Source organism: Grammomys surdaster, unplaced genomic scaffold, assembly GCF_004785775.1.
Source record: "Grammomys surdaster isolate TR1022 unplaced genomic scaffold, NIH_TR_1.0 126531, whole genome shotgun sequence".
Classification (NCBI taxonomy): Eukaryota; Metazoa; Chordata; class Mammalia; order Rodentia; family Muridae; genus Grammomys; species Grammomys surdaster.
In genome coordinates this window covers 3766662-3785283 of record NW_021621323.1, presented here as the reverse complement: position 1 = coordinate 3785283, position 18622 = coordinate 3766662, and the positions used below count along the sequence as shown (strand labels likewise).

At 41.0% G+C, this 18622-nt stretch overlaps 1 protein-coding gene across 1 annotated transcript in view; it reads right to left on the bottom strand.

The window, feature by feature from the left end:
* Positions 1-18622, bottom strand: part of Metap1 (methionyl aminopeptidase 1) — a 34672-nt gene that overhangs the window by 3185 nt on the left and 12865 nt on the right. Inside the window, exons 5-10 of the mRNA XM_028760426.1 lie at positions 15074-15165; positions 13806-13889; positions 10859-10997; positions 7565-7696; positions 5420-5563; positions 686-751 (exon numbers count right to left, since the gene is read on the bottom strand). Of these exons, the coding sequence (XP_028616259.1) occupies positions 686-751; positions 5420-5563; positions 7565-7696; positions 10859-10997; positions 13806-13889; positions 15074-15165 (657 nt within the window). The remainder of the gene's footprint in view (positions 1-685; positions 752-5419; positions 5564-7564; positions 7697-10858; positions 10998-13805; positions 13890-15073; positions 15166-18622) is intronic.

Here is an 18622-nt window from a genome sequence, read left to right as displayed (position 1 = left end):
GAAAGAAAGAAAGAAAGAAAGAAAGAAAGAAAGAAAGAAAGAAAGAAGAAAGAAACAGAACCAGTTTCTGATCTGATAAGTAACCAGAAATGAATAAAAGTTCAACAGATGTGACGAGGTTTGGTGAGTCAGCAGATAAGGGAGCTTCACCCCGTGTCTGACAATGTAAATTAGATTGCTAGGCCACACATGGAAGAGAACCAACCTCCACACATGCTCTGGCCTCTACATCCAATGTGTGCACTTGCAACAACTGGGTACATAAAAATTTAAAGGAAAAAAAAGAAATGTTATAAATTGTGGTGGTTTGAATATGAATGGCCCCTATTGACTCTTGTGTTTGAGCGATTGGTCCCCAGGAATGGCACTAGTAGGAGGTGTGAAGTAGGTGTGGCCTTGTTGGAGGAAGTGTGTCACTAGGGGTGGGCTTTGAGGTTTCAAATGCTCAAACCAGGCCCAGTGTCTCTCTCTTCTTGCTGCCTGCCAATATGGATGAGGAGCTCTCAGCTCCTGCTCCATCACTATGCTGCCATGTTCCCTGCCATGACAATATGTACTAGAACTCTGGAACTATAAGCCAGCCCCAGACAAATGTTTCCTTATAAGAGCTGCTGTGGCCATGGGGTATCTTCAGAGCAATAAAACCCTAAAATACAAATAGAGTAGTTGAAACACATATACTCACCTTCACAAATCATTGGCTCAATTGTAAACACATGACCCGATTTCATCACGCCAACCGCTTTATTTTCTGAAATTAAAAGAAAATGTCTCAAAAGACACCAAACCCAACAAGCACTGAACCAGACAGCTCACTGTTTAGTCACACAGGACTGACATGTCCAGTAACTCCCTCCATTACTCCCCTAATTCTCCAAGTCAGTAATTCAGCACAAAGGCTGCCACCAATGACCACCGCTTGCAGTCAGTTTACCCTCGGCCTATGCGTTCTACAGTAAAAGATAGGGATGATGTCCATAGGCTTCAGATATAATCACCATCATTAACATAAATGCACAATATTTTGTGCTAATGCAGATTAGAAAAGGCAAGCACTGCTGAGTGTGGTAGAGCACCTTAATCCCCAACACTGGGGGAGGGGGAGGGGGTTGGGCATGTTGGAAGTGTTACTAGTTGTCGAACAGAATCCCACAACCAATCACCCATCCACTTATGGAAGTCTGAGTGACATGTATCATAATACTGGAAACCTCTTACCTCTTTGGGAAAGGGGAGTATGTTTGCATAATGGAGCACATATTACAAAAACAAAGGTTTGTAAGCAATCTTTTATCAAAATGGAAATAAAACTGTGCAGAGTAGGCAATGTGTTTAAATGAAGAGGAGACATTTCTTTCTATATGAAAACAAATTGCCTTTCACACTATATAAATCTACTACTATAAATCTCAGTTCACAAACAATATTTTCAGGATACAATGAGACATGTCCATTCCTGCTACATTTCCAAGGGCTGGAATTTAAAACTAGAAAAAGACTTTTTGGAAGACACTGACAAATATGGACCACTGGCTTAAATTTAGATTTTTAAAATATAAAAAAATGTTGAAGTTATAAGCTACATGAACATTTGCCCAGGCTGGCCACCAGAGGGCAAACACAAGACTCTTCCTGCTGAAGGTTTTGCAGCAGCAGAGACAAACTATACAAACAGTACCTGAACCTACTCCAGCTCAGTGGGCAAAGGCTACTGTCTAGGTGTGAGGGAAGCTCGCCCACACCTCCATTCTAGCCCTTCCCTGGTGGACAGCCACCTACGCTGCTCCCCACTGCCTTGAGCGCTCAATAGTATACTCACTGAAAACTCAAAATCCTGTTTTTAAACTCATGTGAACCCTTGGATGCATAAATCAATTAAGAACTATACAAATTGGTTTTCTACAATTTATTTTATAATTAATATATTTTATAATTTATAAAAATTAGATTTTCTAATAATAATATGAACTTTCTCTCAAAATGGCCTGCAACTTCTGATTTTCAAGGAGTTGGTCTATCAAAGACAAAATGGTGTGGTGTTCACAGAAAAGGCATGAAGAGACCTCCAACTGTGCTACCACAGCAACAGAGATAGACTTTCAATGTAAAAAAAAAACACTGCAAAATTCAAAAGTAAAACAGTGGGTATTTTGAATCCCACTTACATAACTTTAAATATTAGGCTACATGAAGTATAATGGATCCAAAGGAGCCAGGATTAAACCCCACTGGTTACTTTAACACAGCCGCTACAGTGTTAAGGCGCTCTGCACCTCTGAATGCCTGCTCTAGGATATAGCTAATGTAGAAACTCCACCCTCCAGTCAGGCTTCTACCATTTCCATTGTTTGTTTAAAAGGCTCTAACTTCTACTATTCATGTCATAGAATATTGAAACAAAGTTTCAGTTTTGTTAACTCACTCAACAAACACAGGTTGTCTGAGGGGTTGCCTCACATTGCCAAGTAAATTGTAAAACCTTGAGCCAGGGAATAGCGGCACACATCTTTAACCCCAGACTTGGGAGGCCAAGACAGAAGGATCTCTGCAAGCTGAAGGCCAGCCTGGTCTAGTGAGTTCCAGGACAAGCCAGGACTATACAGAAAAACCCTGTCTTTAAAAAACAAAAAATTAAAGCTTGTACCTTCTCCCCCCCTCCAGAGCCACTCCAGTGCACGTGTACATGCAGGGCGCGGTCACCACCATTTCTGCCATGGTGGCCTGGAAACACACCACATGTGAGAAATAACACTGCTTCCTGCTTCAGTCTCCTTTTCCATTCTTTTCTTATAATTTTCAGTTTTATTTATGTATACGGGTAACTTGCCTACATGTATGTCTGTGTAGCATGTATTTGCCCAGTACTTGCAGAGGCCAGAAGAAGGGGTCAAATCCCCTGGACCTGGAGTTACAGTGATAAACTGCCAGGTGGGCGCTGGGAGTCCACCTTGGGCCCTCTGGAAGAACAGCCATTAAACCACGTCTCCAGGCCTGTCTCCTTTTGTATATTTAAGCAAGTGTGTTAATGTTAAACAGGGCTCTCTGCTACATCACCACTAGTGACTCAGCCGCTCCCACGAATGTCGCTATCTTCAGCCTTACTACTCATACTTAAACCAGTTTGTTGCCTCTGCACTTGGAAAGACCACTTCCCTCCCTCTCTGCAGTCTCTTACACATGGCGCTCGTGATGAGAGCAGCACTTCAGTATTGAGAATGGAATGGGCACTCAGGTTCCTTCAGGGTTTAACATACATGGTTGCTAGTTGTTTCCAAAGTTCATGCATGATGTGGTCAACAAGTGAGTGCTGCCTGATGCCCTGCATGCTGTACCACAGCAACCCAGCTTCACCAGGCGTGTCCTCTCATTGCACTTCTTCACAGTCGTGCCACAGCAGCACCGCCCATTGAGAGCAATTATACTGAACATTTCCACTACAAGACAACCTAGACACCTTTGCCAAGTCAGTCTTCCCAAACTACCAGCTCCGTGGCATTCATTTGTGCATGTGTGTCTGTGTACATTTTTCCTATTTACTTTACGACAGTACCACATCTCTCTACGATGCACTGTGGTCATAATCAGCCCACTAGACTCTCTCAGCCCCCTCCCATGGCCTTTTCTGCTTCCAAATTCGTCCCTCTCTGCCTTTGTTTCCCTTTCCCTAGCTTCCTCAGACCCCATGTGAACAGTCACAGTTGCTGTGTGTCCAAAGTTTCAACTGTGGTGTTATGTCTAGTAAGAGCACCTCTAAAGCTTCCTCTCTGAAGACCTTTTCCTCCTCATACTGCCTGTTCCTGGCCCTCAAAGCAACCTGCAGCCAAGCTTAGCTTGGGTCTCAGCTCAGGCTCCAGGGCTCTGTCTACTGCAGTGCTTCCTCATCTCTTCCCCCATGGGCTTCAGTCTATCCCCAGGACTCAGCACCGAGGCTTCAGTCCCTACTGTAGGAAGCATTAAACACAGGAGAAAAGACTGACTCCAGAGTCAGAGAGAACCCAGGTACCAGAGGTCAGCCCTGGTATTTGTTTATTAGATTGTGTAATTCTGAGTAAGGACACGTCTATGTGAGCATATAATGTGCATTTCCAAGTAGGGCTGAAAGAGACTGAAGATGGAGCTGAGGTACTGCTTGACCAGCAGGCACAGTCCTCGGTTCAACTCAAAACAGAAATAACAAACAAAGCTGAGAAATGATGGTTTAGAGATATGATGGTCAGATTCGCACTACCATCTCTGTCATTCCAAACATCAGGCCACAAATGTCAGACAGAACTCTAAGTGCTTCCCAGGTATCAATTGTTAATAATTCCTGGATGTATCATTCCCTACTACTATGTAATGAGAAAACTCATGTTTTCATAGAAGTTCTGAGACACAGAGGAAGAATGTATGTGTAACTGCATACACATATACAACACTGGTAACAGACACACTCCTGCAAAAGGCCGGAACACAATGTCTTAGACGTCCTGTGGTTTTCTTCTACACCACTCTCAACGTGAAATAAGCACCTTATTCTCCTTTATTAAAGCAATAAATAATACACAAACAACTCCTGGCAAGTCAAAAAAAAAGAAAAAAAAACTGATTTCACTTAAGAAATCAGAAAACCGGGCTGGTGAGATGGCTCAGTGGTTAAGAGCACTGACTGCTCTTCCAGAGGTCATGAGTTCAAATCCCAGCAACCACATGGTGGCTCACAACCATCTGTAATGATATCTGATACCCTCTTGTGGGGTATCTGAAGACAGCTACAGTGTACTTACATATAATAAATAAATAAAAATTAAAAAAAAAAAAAAGAAATCAGAAAACCACCGGGCAGTGGTGGCGCACGCCTTCAATCCCAGCACTTGGGAGGCAGAGACAGGCGGATTTCTGAGTTCGAGGCCAGCCTGGTCTACAGAGTGTGTTCTGGGACAGCCAGGGCTGCACAGAGAAACCCTGTCTCGAAAAACAAAAGAAAAAAAAAAAAAAAAAAAAATCAGAAAACTTATAGGAAGATTGTGTACTGACTGCCAGAGTCAATTTACATTTCTCCAAAAGTGCTCAACTAGATTACACTTCCTATTTATTTCTCTTGCAATCAGATATAATTAAGCACTGAAGTCCTGCAAATAGAAACAAACACAGGTGATTTATGCCAATCCCAAAATGGCTGACTAAAACTCTAAGCACCTACTCTACCTGTTGCCTAGGAGACGATCCCAGGCTGACATGAGAAGATGAGTTGAAAATCATCTACTTTAGACTGTCATGTGAGAAAGACTTCAACTTGACGTGTGTTCAAACAGGTTCCATCAGGAAGGAAAGGGTATACTCACAGCTCATACATTACTGCAGTGAATACCAAGCAGAAGACCCTGACTAGAGTATTTGTTCATAAATAGAAATAACCAAGTATTTGGACAGTACTCACTGGCATAGTGTGGTACATTGGGGGCTGTATGAAAAAGTTTGTGGATCCCATGACCACAATAGCTTCGAACAACTGAGAATCCATTTGCTTGGGCGTGTTTCTGAATGATGTTTCCCAGTTCTCTGTATCGAACACCAGGCTTCACTGAAGGGAAGAGGAAAGACCTGTGAGGAAGGGCAGACTTAACAGAACAGTTGGTTTCCTTGTGGCAGGATCTTGGTGAACACTATTCCTTCATGCCTCAATCTACAATGAAGGCCCAGGGAAATCCAGATGGCCAGTAAATGACAAAGGTGACTCAAAATCAGGAACACACAAAAAGGGAACACCAAGGAGCACCAAGGGGTCAAGAGAAGCACCTTTTGTTTTCTCTAAGAACAAATACTAAACAATGGAATGGAGAACACATTTTTTATCCTTTTTCACTAAGGGCATATAGCCAGGGTCTTCTAGAGGAACAGAACTTACAAACACACAAACACACACACACACACACACACAGATGGGGACTTATTAGAACAGCTAACAGGCCATGGTTCAGATACTCCAATTATGACTGTCCACCAACAAAAGGTCCAAGAACGACTGGATGTCTCAGTTGGTTTTCAGTATATGCTAGAATCCTAAAGAAGCAGGCTCTAACACCAGTGAAGGAATGCTTACTAGCTAGGTGAGAGCAAGTATGCAGAGAGAACTTCCTTCTTCTATGCCCTCCACTCTCCTCTTCAGCCTACTAAGCTACCTCATCCAGAGGTTTCAGTAAAACTTCCCCTAAAGGATGCAAATCTTCCCCATATAATTAATAATATAACCCAATGTCTGAGGAACCAGCTCCAGGGATATTTTAGTCAACATTTCTGAACAAATTATTTGGTTAAAAAAACCTTTAAAATAATGGAAAACTGAAGCTTTCACAAACAAAAACATTAAAGTTCTTATAATATCACCTAAAATTCTGAAGTTTTTAAGTAATCAACAGTGACTAGACTTGGGGGGAGGGAACTTCCCCACACTAATACTTATCATTTTTATCAATCCATGTAGCCTTTATGTGACTCAGTAAAAGCTTCATCGTTTCTTGTATCTCAAACAGTATTGTGAAAACAATCCGTGTTATTAGACTTAACCATGCCTTTGTAAAAGAATTCTACTCTATTGAATACTCTGAATACAGGTCAGAGTTTTGCTGGAAATAATGTGTGGTGAGAAGGATAATACAACTAATATAAAATTTCAAAGGCTGTGGAACTTTCTGGAAAATTGCTCCCAAATTTTCCTTTTATTTAGTCTTAACCACAAGCCTTTCCTGTTCTGCCATCCCGAAAAAACAACAACAAGAAAGACCAGGACAAGTCATTTATATAAACAAAGCCTTCGAAAAACCCTAGAGACATGCACTTATATGCACTACTGTAACAGCAGAGCTCATGCTGCCAAGCCATGACCTGACTTCCACCTCCAGAGCCCAAGTGACAGAAAGGAACTCTCAAGTTGTCCTCTGACACCCACAGGCATGCAGTGGCCCAACTGCACATACACATTGATCTAATTTTAAATAGTGTTTTAAAGGAGGTACAACTATGTATGCAGGTAAATAGACTAATTTGGAAGGTATTAGCTGAAACAATAGGAAATTCAGAGATATCAAATAGAAGCTGGAGAGAAGGCTCAGAGAGAGAAGACCTTGGCTACTCTTCCAGAAGACCCAGGTTTGACTCCCAGCACCCACGTGGCAACTCACAACTCTAGCTCCAACTCTAGAGAGTCGGACACCCTCACACAGATAAAACACCAATGCACATAAAATAAAAATAAAGAAGAAAAGCGAGCGATTGAACATTCCGAGTCTAACCTAACTAAGCACATATACCCACCTGTATACAGCTTTAAAAAAGAGTAAAAAGAGAGAAAAAAGACCCAAAAAGCACTAAGGATACTGCAGCAGAGACCTATGAAAAGCAACAGGAGAGGCAAGTGTAAAGAAGGCTCCACCCCCATCCTCCCAAATCCCTATCCTCTTTTTAATGTGAGAGCAATGAAAGTGAAAAGAATCTGAAGCCAACTCAAAGGTGACAGGCGGGTACTGAGCACTGGTGGGCGTGGTGCACTGCAGCGCAGCGGCAGTGGGAGCCGGCTGGGGCTGACCTGCATCAATGGCTTGCATCAGGCATTCATACGTCGTCTGAACAAGTTTCCGTGCTCCTTCATCCACATCTCCAACGAAAAAGGTCTCATTTAGATCCCCGTGATAGCCATTTCGATAAAGGGTGATATCCACTGGGAGAGGAAAGGCAGGTATAAAGTCCATGTTCACTTATATTTTAAAATCAAGCATAACATCGTCATGCGACCAAATGAAAACAGTGCCATCTGCATTCTCAATTCAGTGAGTGTAGCAGCCTAAGAGGGAACCCTGGGGAGAGTCAGCTGAACTAACTGTAGAGAACTGGAATACGGCCATGCAGCACAAGGCAGATGGGGGCTTCCACGCTTAGTCAGGGCATCCTTTGTGGCAGAAGAACATTACATACAAGACAGCTGTTACAGAAATAACCCCGTAGTAACACTGAACTGATGATCTCACTAAGTTCTGAAATTAAACAGAACATTTCCTCTTCTCTTCAGCTCACTCTTCCTCTACCTGGGTCACAGGAGCAGATGACCTCGTTCTAGTTGATTTAAACCCTACTTGTCTTTCATCCATCTGTAAGTATATATCCATCTTCATCCCAGGCTTAAAATAAAGATACCATTGTGTCACTACAATAAACTTCGTATCTATCTAGAGAACACACCTAATAAGTATCCTTACATTAAATATTCCAGGCAACATGTAACACTGCAGAGTAGACAACTCATCCCTACAACATGCTATATGCTGTATACACATAACACATAAAGAATGAAGCTTAGCCAGGTGTGGTGGTACATGCCTTTAATCCCATACTGGGGAGGCAGGGCCAGGAGGAGCTCTTTGAGCTCAAGGCCAGTGAAAGCTATATAGTGAGACCCTGTTACAAATCAGAGAGGGGGGGGGGGGGAAGGAGAGGGGGAGAGAGAAAGTAAGAAAGCAAGAAAGTACGTTAATATGAAAAATCAAGGCTGAACTCAAAACTTACGAAATGTTTATAAATAAGAACCCTAAATAAGTCAATAACAACTATAATAAAGACAGTATTATAGTTAATCTATGCAATCTGCGTGGTCTCTGACATTTGGGTTTTTGCTTCTTTGAATCCTAAAAACACTAGATTCATTAATAGTCAAAATGTCATGTAGAAGCTCCATGGAGAACATGCTTTCTGAGAAAGAATGAGGACCTGAGTTCCTGCCCAGCATCCATGCAAATAAAATCAGGTGTGGAGCACATGCCTGGGACCCCAGCCGTGGGGAAGCAGGGCCCAGGGAGGATCCTGGGGGCACACAGGCCAGCAATCTGTTTAACATGGTGAGCTTCGGGTCAAGTCAGAGCACCCTCAAAAAATTTTTTGGAGAGTGGGAGGAAAATACCCAAAGTTAATCTCTAGTATGCACATTAAGTATGCACAGGTGAACACATACGAGAATATAGTCATACGCATGCAAGCTTTACATTATAAGCATTTCAACATATAAGCTGAATTATATACATATATTCATTATACACACACAACTACGTCTAGGGAAGCCTACCACTTATTTTTGTATTGTTTGAGAACATCATACATGAACATAATGTGTTTTGATTAAATCCATGCTCTAGTCCTTCCTCTCTTCCATTCCCAACTCTGCTACTTTTACACACAGAGTCCTTAGTGCTGCTGTATATGCATGGGTGAAGGACCATCTCCTGGATTCAAGGAGCATCTCATTCCTGACTCTTCCTCCCTCAGAAGCCTGTGCTGCTCCTCAGCTAAGGGTGGAACTTCCTGAGCCCTCCCCCACCTCCTTGCTGGAATTTTGAGTGACTTGATCTTGTAAAGGTTTGTATGGTCACAGGTGCTGTATGTCCCTGTCATATCTAGTCACAGCTGTTCCACTGCAGATGTCTACAACCTCTGCCTCTTAGGAGCTTTCTGCTCCCTCTTCTGCAATGATCCCTGCACCTGGGCAGGGGTGAGGAGAGGGGAAGACGGTGTGATAGAGACAGCCATTTAAAGCACTCCAGGCTCGTGTATGTCTCTGCGTGCTGGCTACTTATGAGTCTCTTTATCAATCAACATCGACTACAAGCAGAAGCTTCCCTGATGAGCACTGAGAGCTGCAGTCATCTCTGCTGTAGAGATAAGAACCTATGGTACCATTTGTTACTCTCCATTTCACAGAATGTTAGTTCCAGCTTCTCCTGTGGCCTCTGACTTGGGTAGTCATGGCTTTTTGACCCAGTAACAGTATCATGCAGGAATTTCTTAAGTCAAAGTGGTGGTTACTCCCATAGCCTCTGTATCACGACTGCACCAGAGCACACCTCTGGCCAAGCCAGCTGTCTCACTGTAGCTCACAAGCTTCCCTGCTGAGTAGGACTGCTGATTACTTTTCTCTAAGAAGTCCGTCACCGATACACTCAAAGGGAAATGGTACCGTGGCTCCTCTACACAGCCAGTGTTTCCAAACCAGCAGGGTCCAGGAGGCCAAGGCCACTCCATTTTAAAAAGGCACATCTGCAGGAGTTTTTCCCTTTACTTAATTTATAAATTACAACTAAGGGTCTCCCCAAAATCTCTCCTGAAAACCTATCCTGATCTCTTTATAATCACTAGTAAATGTTAGTAAAAGAAAAAAGTAAGCCGGGCAGTGGTGGCACATGCCTTTAATCCCAGCACTTGGGAGGCAGAGGCAGGCAGATTTCTGAGTTCGAGGCCAGCCTGGTCTGCAGAGTGAGTTCCAGGACAGCCAGGGCTACACAGAGAAACCCTGTCTCAAAAAAACCAAAAGAAAGAAAGGAAGGAAGGAAGGAAGGAAGGAAGGAAGGAAGGAAGGAAGGAAGGAAGGAAGGAAGGAAGGAAGGAAGGAAGGAGAAAAAAGTATGTAATAGGCTCAATATTAAAAGGAGGCCAATCTACAAAGTCAGTTCCAGGACAGACAGACCTTGTCTCAGATGACTGACATACAGACAGACAAGTAGGCAGGCAGACAGACAGAATAAGTAAATAAATTTAAAAGTAAATAAATACAATGAATAAGAGAGAGGAAGGAAGGAAGGGAGGGAAGGAGGGAGGGAGGGAAGGAGGGAGGGAGGGATGGAGGGAAGGAGGGAAGGAGGGAAGGAGGGAAGGAGGGAAGGAGGGAAGGAGGGAAGGAGGGAAAGGGAAAGGAAAAAAGAGTTCCTTTAATTTTGAGCCACACTTGAGTTTTAAATAGGGAAAATTCAAGTCAAGACAACAGAAACCACTTAACAGACTCCTGAAATTTGGTGGGGATTTTTCCCCCACAATGACAAATGTCACACCCATTTCTTACCATTAACAATATCACCTTCTTGCAAAGGCCGCCTGTCTGGAATCCCATGGCAGATGACTTCATTCACTGAGGTACAACAAGACTTTGGGAAGTTATAGTAATTCAGGGGAGAAGGATAGCAATTTCTTGCAATGCACGCCTATAGTAATGAAAATACAGAGAAAATAATTTGGAATGTATAAAAGGAAAAATTACGTCTGCTATGAATCAGATCATAAAATCTAAAGAATTTTGTGACAGAAGCTACTATAGAGAACTGATATTATATTTTACTTGAGAATACTGATAGGTGTATAGGTACAGGTATGTGTGTACATGTGCACGTGCATGAATTGTACAAGCACACATGAGTGCGCATGCACTCACACACACACCTTATGTTGCTGCCTCCAGGCTTTCTTTAGATCGTATAGGCCAAGAAACTAGGACTGTAGGCATACGATGACACAATGCCTAGCTGGCACATACTATTTTGTTCAGTGTGTAGTAGGCTGTATGCCGATTAAATACACTGTATGCAAACCAGTGTTACTGGTCTTCATGTAAAAAGAGAATCAAATTGATATAATACAAATATACACAAATGTCACATGAAAATTCTACTGACTTAACTACTGCTTGTGAAACATATTTTCAGAAATAATAACACATATTAACAGACACTTTCAACAAGAGCCTCTTATATAAGGCCACTACATCCAAAGAGAAGATGAGTATGTATATAATTAAGAAGTGGTAAAGTACCCTCTGCAGCACTTGCTATCGCCACACTCATTCCGTGGACTTAGAAAGCAGCTGTGTCTGAGTCTTCCCACAGCGGCCATCAGTGCGCTGTAGCTCTGTGTCCTGCTACATGTGGTCTTCAGTCTAGTAACTTTCTAACAGCTGCACAAAATACTAATTGTAGAATAGTCCATAATTCTACTAGCAATTCCACTACTTCTAGAAATCTTTAAGTAGTTAGTCTACTTAAAGTTCTACCTTAAGTCTACCTGAAGTTCCCTCAGGTAGAAAACACTCTCACCGCAAACAACTGCAGCCCTCCGGTCCTTCCCTGATGTGGGTGTACTTCTGAAGTTATCGTATCACAGATTCCGTCCTCTGTAAGTCACATGACCTTGGATAATTATAAAATGGAGGTGACAGTAGCACCTACTTCCAGAGGATGTTGGCGACATCAAGTGACTAAATGTGAAGGTACCTGACCCACACACGAAGTGCTCAAAATACCTACTCATGATATATTATTATATACAGTACCCCAAATCAAAATCCACCTCAGGCCAGCGTGAGGACTGACTCAGGAGGTAGAGGCACTTGCGAGCAGCCTGACAGTCTGAGTTCCATCCTCAAGACCCATTTAGAGGGCAGAACTAATTTTCTTGAGATTTTCTGGCCCACCCCTACATATAACTCTCACCCACAGAAACCAAACAATAAACGTAATAAATTCCAAACTGTAAAAAAAAAAAAAGCTTCAGCAACATTTTTAATTTTTAAAATACTTTTTTAGAAGCCCAAGACATATGGTCAAATTCTTTCAGGAAAGTTGTCCCCATTTACGATACCATCATCATGGAGATAACATGGAAATGCCAGCTTCATTCTTACCTACTTCATACATAATGGATGGACAGTGTCCATATGTTTAAACTACTTGACACCTTCTTATGAACTCAGACATAGGATGGATGCACTAGTCTACATCTTAAAGACTCTAACAAGCAATCTTTATTTTAAAACAAAAAGATACATCCGTGTCATATATACATAGTTATCTGATCTATTTACTGCCTTGTTGGTGAGGACTTTCCTTTTAAAAAGATATACGTTGGTTTAGATAAGCCTCCTAGGCTCATGTATTTGAATGCTTAATCACCAGAGAGTTGGAACTCTGGAGGATGAGGTGTGGCCTTGTTGGAGGAAGTGTGTCACTGGGGGTGGGTTCTCCCTTCCCTCCTCTAGACACCCCCCTTCTGTCTATCTCATCTCTCTCCCTCTCCCTCTCTCCTACTCTTACCATAATGGTAAGGGACTAAACCTCTGCAACTGTAAGCAAGGCCAGCTGAAATGCTTTCTTTGTCAGAGCGGCTGTGGTCATGCCATGTCTTCACAGCAAGAAAACACTGACTGAGACAGGATCCCTCTCTCATCTGCTTATTGCCCTTTTTCTGTGTGTATGAAAGGAATACTGATTTCTAGTCTATTTTCTGCAGCTTAGTCTGCATTTCAGAATGCCTAACATAGTAGTACAGTTTGTTGGAAACACCAGTTAATCAATTCTATAAAAGCTGAATTAAAAGGCTGAGGTTTCAGAATAAGGTTTTTTGTTGTTGTTGTTGTTTTGTTGTTTTTTTGTTTGTTTTTTCAAGACAGGGTTTCTCTGTGTAGCCCTCGCTGTCCGTAGACAAGGCTGGCCTCTGCCTCCCAAATGCTGGAATTAAAGGTGTATGCCACCACTGCCCGGCCAGAATAAGGTATCTTAAGCACTCTCTCAGATCTCAGCATCTCAGACATCATCTTGCCTAAGTCCTCTGTGGAGGACTGGATACCACAACTTCTGGCTGGCTATCAAAATCTACGGACACTCCAGTCCTTTGTCCAGTGTAGTGTTTGCATAGAAGCCACACACATCCTCCCCTATGTTTTAAACCGTCACTAAGATAACGGACTGTTATACTCAGTACTCCCTATTAGCTAACAGTAGCAAGGAATAAAGAATGCAAACATGTCCATACAAACTTAAAAGTTATTTTTTTCCCAAAAATTTTTGATTGCAGTTATCAGAATGTACTTACCAGTATAAAAACTATAGAATGCTACCCATATTTAAAACAATGCAAAAGTAAGCTTTTAAATTAGTTTAAAGTTATTTGGGGCATTATACAATGAAGTTTTAAAACTCTAGTAATCCGAAGCTTCTGAACTAAGACAGTGAAGTCCTTACCAGGTGTACAGCGTGGTCGATTTCCTCGGTAGTCACGCCTGCTTTAATCATCCCAGCAGCCACGTCCAAGACCTCTCTGGCAAGCTGAAAAGGAAAACTAAGGACACTCAGACTGTCCAGTCAAATAAAATCATCTGATATAATTTTGTATGTAATATTAAACATATAAATATTTATATTAGAAACATATAAATGTAAAACAAATTATATAAAAGTTGTGTTAAACACTAATAAGTAAACTAATAAAGATGTATAGCCTAAGTTAGCTAAACAATCAGCTGACAAAGGTCTAATAATCTGACATTTCTAAAATGGGGGAGCATAAAAGGAAACATGATTTCCTCATAAAAACATAGCAAGTGAAAAAATAAAAAAATTCTCCAAATAATTAGCATTAAATCACTTTTCAAATACTGCACAAAAGCCCTAAGTGAACATCTAAAGCTTTTCTTCTTTAGAAAAATCTATGCACGTGGTTCCAGCTAACTAGCCGAGCTATCCCTCCATACTCCATCCAACACAGTATCTCACACAAGACTCCAGACTAACCCTGTGGGAGCCTTGGACTCGGTCCTGTACTACAACATTTGTAAATACAGAATGACAAGTATCATAAAAATTTCACTCTTTAATGCTGCGAAAAGAAAAACAAAAAAGCTGGGCGTGGGTGGCGCATGACTTTGATCCCAGCACTCAGGAGGCAGAGGCAGGTAGATCCCTGAGTTCAAGGCCAGCCTGGTCTACATGGTGAGTTCCAAGATAGCCAGGGCTACAGAGAGAGCCTTCAAAATATAAGCAAATAAAATAATGATGATGATGCAAGCTCAAAAGCAGAGTAAAGTCATCTTTCAATCTTTTCGGTTCAGTAAATGTTTATACAAACAATACAAAGTTGATCAAAGAAAATGACTACAGATGACTTGCTGTTAGTTTTATCTTAAAGTAGATTTAAATATAAAAAGCTGTTTTGAAAGTGAGAACCGGGCAGTGGTGGCGCACACCTTTAATCCCAGCTTGGGAGGCAGAGGCAGGCAGATTTCTGAGTTCAAGGCCAGCCTGGTCTACAGAGTGAGTTCCAGGACAGCCAGAGCTACAAGAGAAACCCTGTCTCGAAAAACAAAAACAAAAACAAAAACAAAACAACAAAAACAAAAAACAACAACAACAAAAAAAGAAAGTAAGTGAGAAGGGATGGGTTGTAAGAGTTTACAATGTAACCAAATCACAGACACCCTGTCTGTGCTCATCTAGGAAAAAGGAACTCTTACCCTACACACAAGTCGCATCCCTTCTATATCTTCAGATGAGAGTAGTTTAATCTGAGAAGTACCTTTAAGAGCCTGTTCAGATTCAGACATTCCTGGAATGGAAAATGAGTAAGTAAAACCACACCACACAGAAGAAGACAACTCAGCAGCACATTACTCCCTGAAGGTGGTAACAGCTGACTCTCCTATGTGCACTACTAGTTCACATGGGGGGTGGGGGAGGAGAGGCAAGGTACTTTATTTTCTTAATATTTTCAACACAAAAAGGAAATAAAAGAAAGCATAAAGAAAAAATTCTAAACATTGTTCTAGGAATCACTATTTAGAGTACTTACTATCCAGCAGACAGTACACTGTTGCACTCACTAACCGCTGTTTGCATGCCTGTTTTTACAATGCATTTACATACCAACAACTAATCAGCTATAGTGCTGCTGTAAAACCAGAACCTAAGTCAACGCCACTCAAACTACTTCCTAGGTTGTTTTGCTTTTTTTTTTTCCTTTAGTTTCATATGCATAGATATTCTGCATGCATACTTTGTGGCCTTGGAGTCCAGAAGAGGGCATCTGGTCCCCTGGAATTTAGAGGAGCTTGTGAGCTATCAGGAGGGTGCTAGGAATTGAACCTGGGTCCTCTAGAAGAGTAGCAATGCTCTCTTAGAGAAGACTTAACCATCCATCTCTCCAACCTAGCTTACAACTTTTAGTAGGCTATAACTAGCATTTGAAAAGTGAAAAAGGAATAGAAAGTATCAGATTCTGTATTATATAGCCCCAAGTAAATACTGCTGCAAAATAGCTAATTACTGTTCTTTTTTTTTTTTTTTTTGGTTTTTCGAGACAGGGTCTCTCTGTGTAGTCCTGGCTGTCCTGGAACTCACTCTGTAGACCAGGCTGGCCTCGAACTCAGAAATCCACCTGCCTCTGCCTCCCAAGTGCTGGGATTAAAGGCGTGCGCCACCACTGCCCGGCGCTAATTACTGTTCTTATGCACAAAGATCATGTCATAAAACCATTTCTCACTCAGGTTATAATTAAAGTTAAAATAATCTTCATTAATGAAATCAGTCTAATTCAAGTTTTATATAGACTTAAAAGAAACAGTCAACACAGCAATTATTTCAAAATCTTGAGGGGGGATACATGTAAATCAATCCTGTTTACATCGTCTAAAATAAAAAATGCCCAAACCAATTTTTCTGCAGCCTTTTTATGTGTGTGCCACATGTGTGTGCCATATGTGTGTGCCACATGTGTGTGCTGGAGCACGAAGGCAGAGAGAGTGCTGGGCCCCTGAGACATGAGTTACAGGGACTGGGTCAGCTCAAAGGGTTGACAGTGGTGCTAACCACTCAGCTAGCTCTCCAGCCCCGATTCACAAAACATAGGGTTATTAATTCAATATTAGAAAATAAATGGCTATCCAGGATGATAATCCTCATAACAGGGGGAGCTTCCATCTTAAAAAGTAAATGTCAAATCAAGAGTAAGCATCACAGGTGATTATTATCTGGCACAACGCTATCCTGGCAATACTAGGAAGGAAAAAAAAAACACAAAACTTAAAGGAAAGGATAAAAGCTTTATCAATTTCAGATATTACATAGCCCAAGAAGAAAAGAAGCCCCTGGTATATGGATGAAAATAAGGATTTATCGAGTTAGCAGTTAAGATGTCAAAATCAGTAACTTTACCAGAATACAAACAAGCTAAAAACTATTAGTAGTTTAGCGTTTAGACACTAACATACCCAGAACAAATATAAAAATAAAATTAGCTTCAAAAAGGAACTCTGAAAACAACACTGTGATAAACACAAGGTTAATACAACAGAACACATACCCTATTCTTGAATAGAACACTTAAATAATTCTTCCAAAATGAATCTGTATTATAAATTAATTAACAATGCCAACAAGATTATTTTTAGAAATCAAGCCAGCTTATTATAAACTTAATACAGTAAAAGAAATATGCAATACCCAGGAAAATTCTGAAAAAAGGCAAAGATGACGGCAACAAGGCTTGCACATAGAAAAACACTTCTAATAGCCAAGGCTGGCCGTGGCATATGATTGATTAGTCAAACAAATTAATCAAACACCAACCAAAGGCCAGTGAGAATCAACTGTAATAATACAAGGCACATTTATCTTACTACACACACACACAAACGCTGAAGGTATGTCATTATATAATGACAAAACAGCAGTGCTCAGCTGAGGAAGAGACATTTTTATCACCTAGATCACTGTTAATGTATAAGGAACATTTTAGAAACTTAGGGGGGAAATCTAGTAGTCTAATGGAAAAAGAAGACACAAATATGAACATTCAAAAGGATAGAAAATACAACTTTTAATACATGAAAAGATATCAAACCTTATAACTTAAAGATGCAAGCTACAAAAAATATATACAATGTTTCAACTTGCAGGTTTATAAAGACCAGACAAACTTGACAGCAAAGGATGTGGTGCCAATGGGAGAGAAGTCAATTTTGCTGTTTGCTTTTCTCAACTGTACCACCAGTTGAAGTGTGTCATCCTCGCACAGAGTCCTGCTGGTCTTTACAGAGTCATTCTAATTTTAGTATATGTTCTATCAGAGAAGTGTGCTCATGTTTTTAATGACAGTAATAACTGGCAAAATGCGCTGAAATTTCTAGTATCTCAAAATAAGAATGTATATATCCTTTAATCCAAACCATTACTTTAGGCAATTAACCTTAAAAAAAAAAAAAAAAAAAACCTCTTACATGTGGGCAAAGATGAAAATACAAAAATAGGAATTACAATCAAATTCATAGAAGCAAAACCCTGCAAATAATCTAATCTAACCACTCATTAGTAGGGGTCTAGCTGATAATTATGATACACCCACACAATGAAATTAAAATTACAGAACCAAAGAACTTACATGAACTCAAATGGAATACATCCAAGATAACAGATTAACATTAAAAGAAAACTAAAATGTAAAAGGTGTATGTGATGTGTTCATTCTGTATGTATATAAACCAGCGCTGGAGCTGATGTGTACTCACAATACGTAAGGCATGTTCTTAAAGCAGCTACCTCTAGGGAGCAGGGCTTCTTTTCAATGCATAACACTACTCTATTAAAGATATATATATAAATTAAATATACTCAAAAGAGAATAATGTCCACAGTATTCTATCATTCCTACTGCCTTTTCCCTATGTATTTATCTACAATCAATTTAACTAAATTTTGAAATTACATACAGAAAAATAATACTATGGTTCCGTGAGTCTTAAAGAGAAACCCAGCTAACTGAACTTATGTGCAGGCACACTAGCTGCACATGTGACAGACATGTAATCCCACACTCAGCAGGCTGAGACAGAAGGACTGTGCGTGTGAGGCCAGCCTGGGCTAGAGAGTAAGATCATGTTCAAGTGAGGCCAGCCTGGGCTAGGTAATAAGATCATGTCTCATGTGAGGCCAGCCTAGGCTAGGTAGTAAAGCCAGCCTGGGCTAGGTAATAAGATCATGTCTCATGTGAGGCCAGCCTGGGCTAGGTA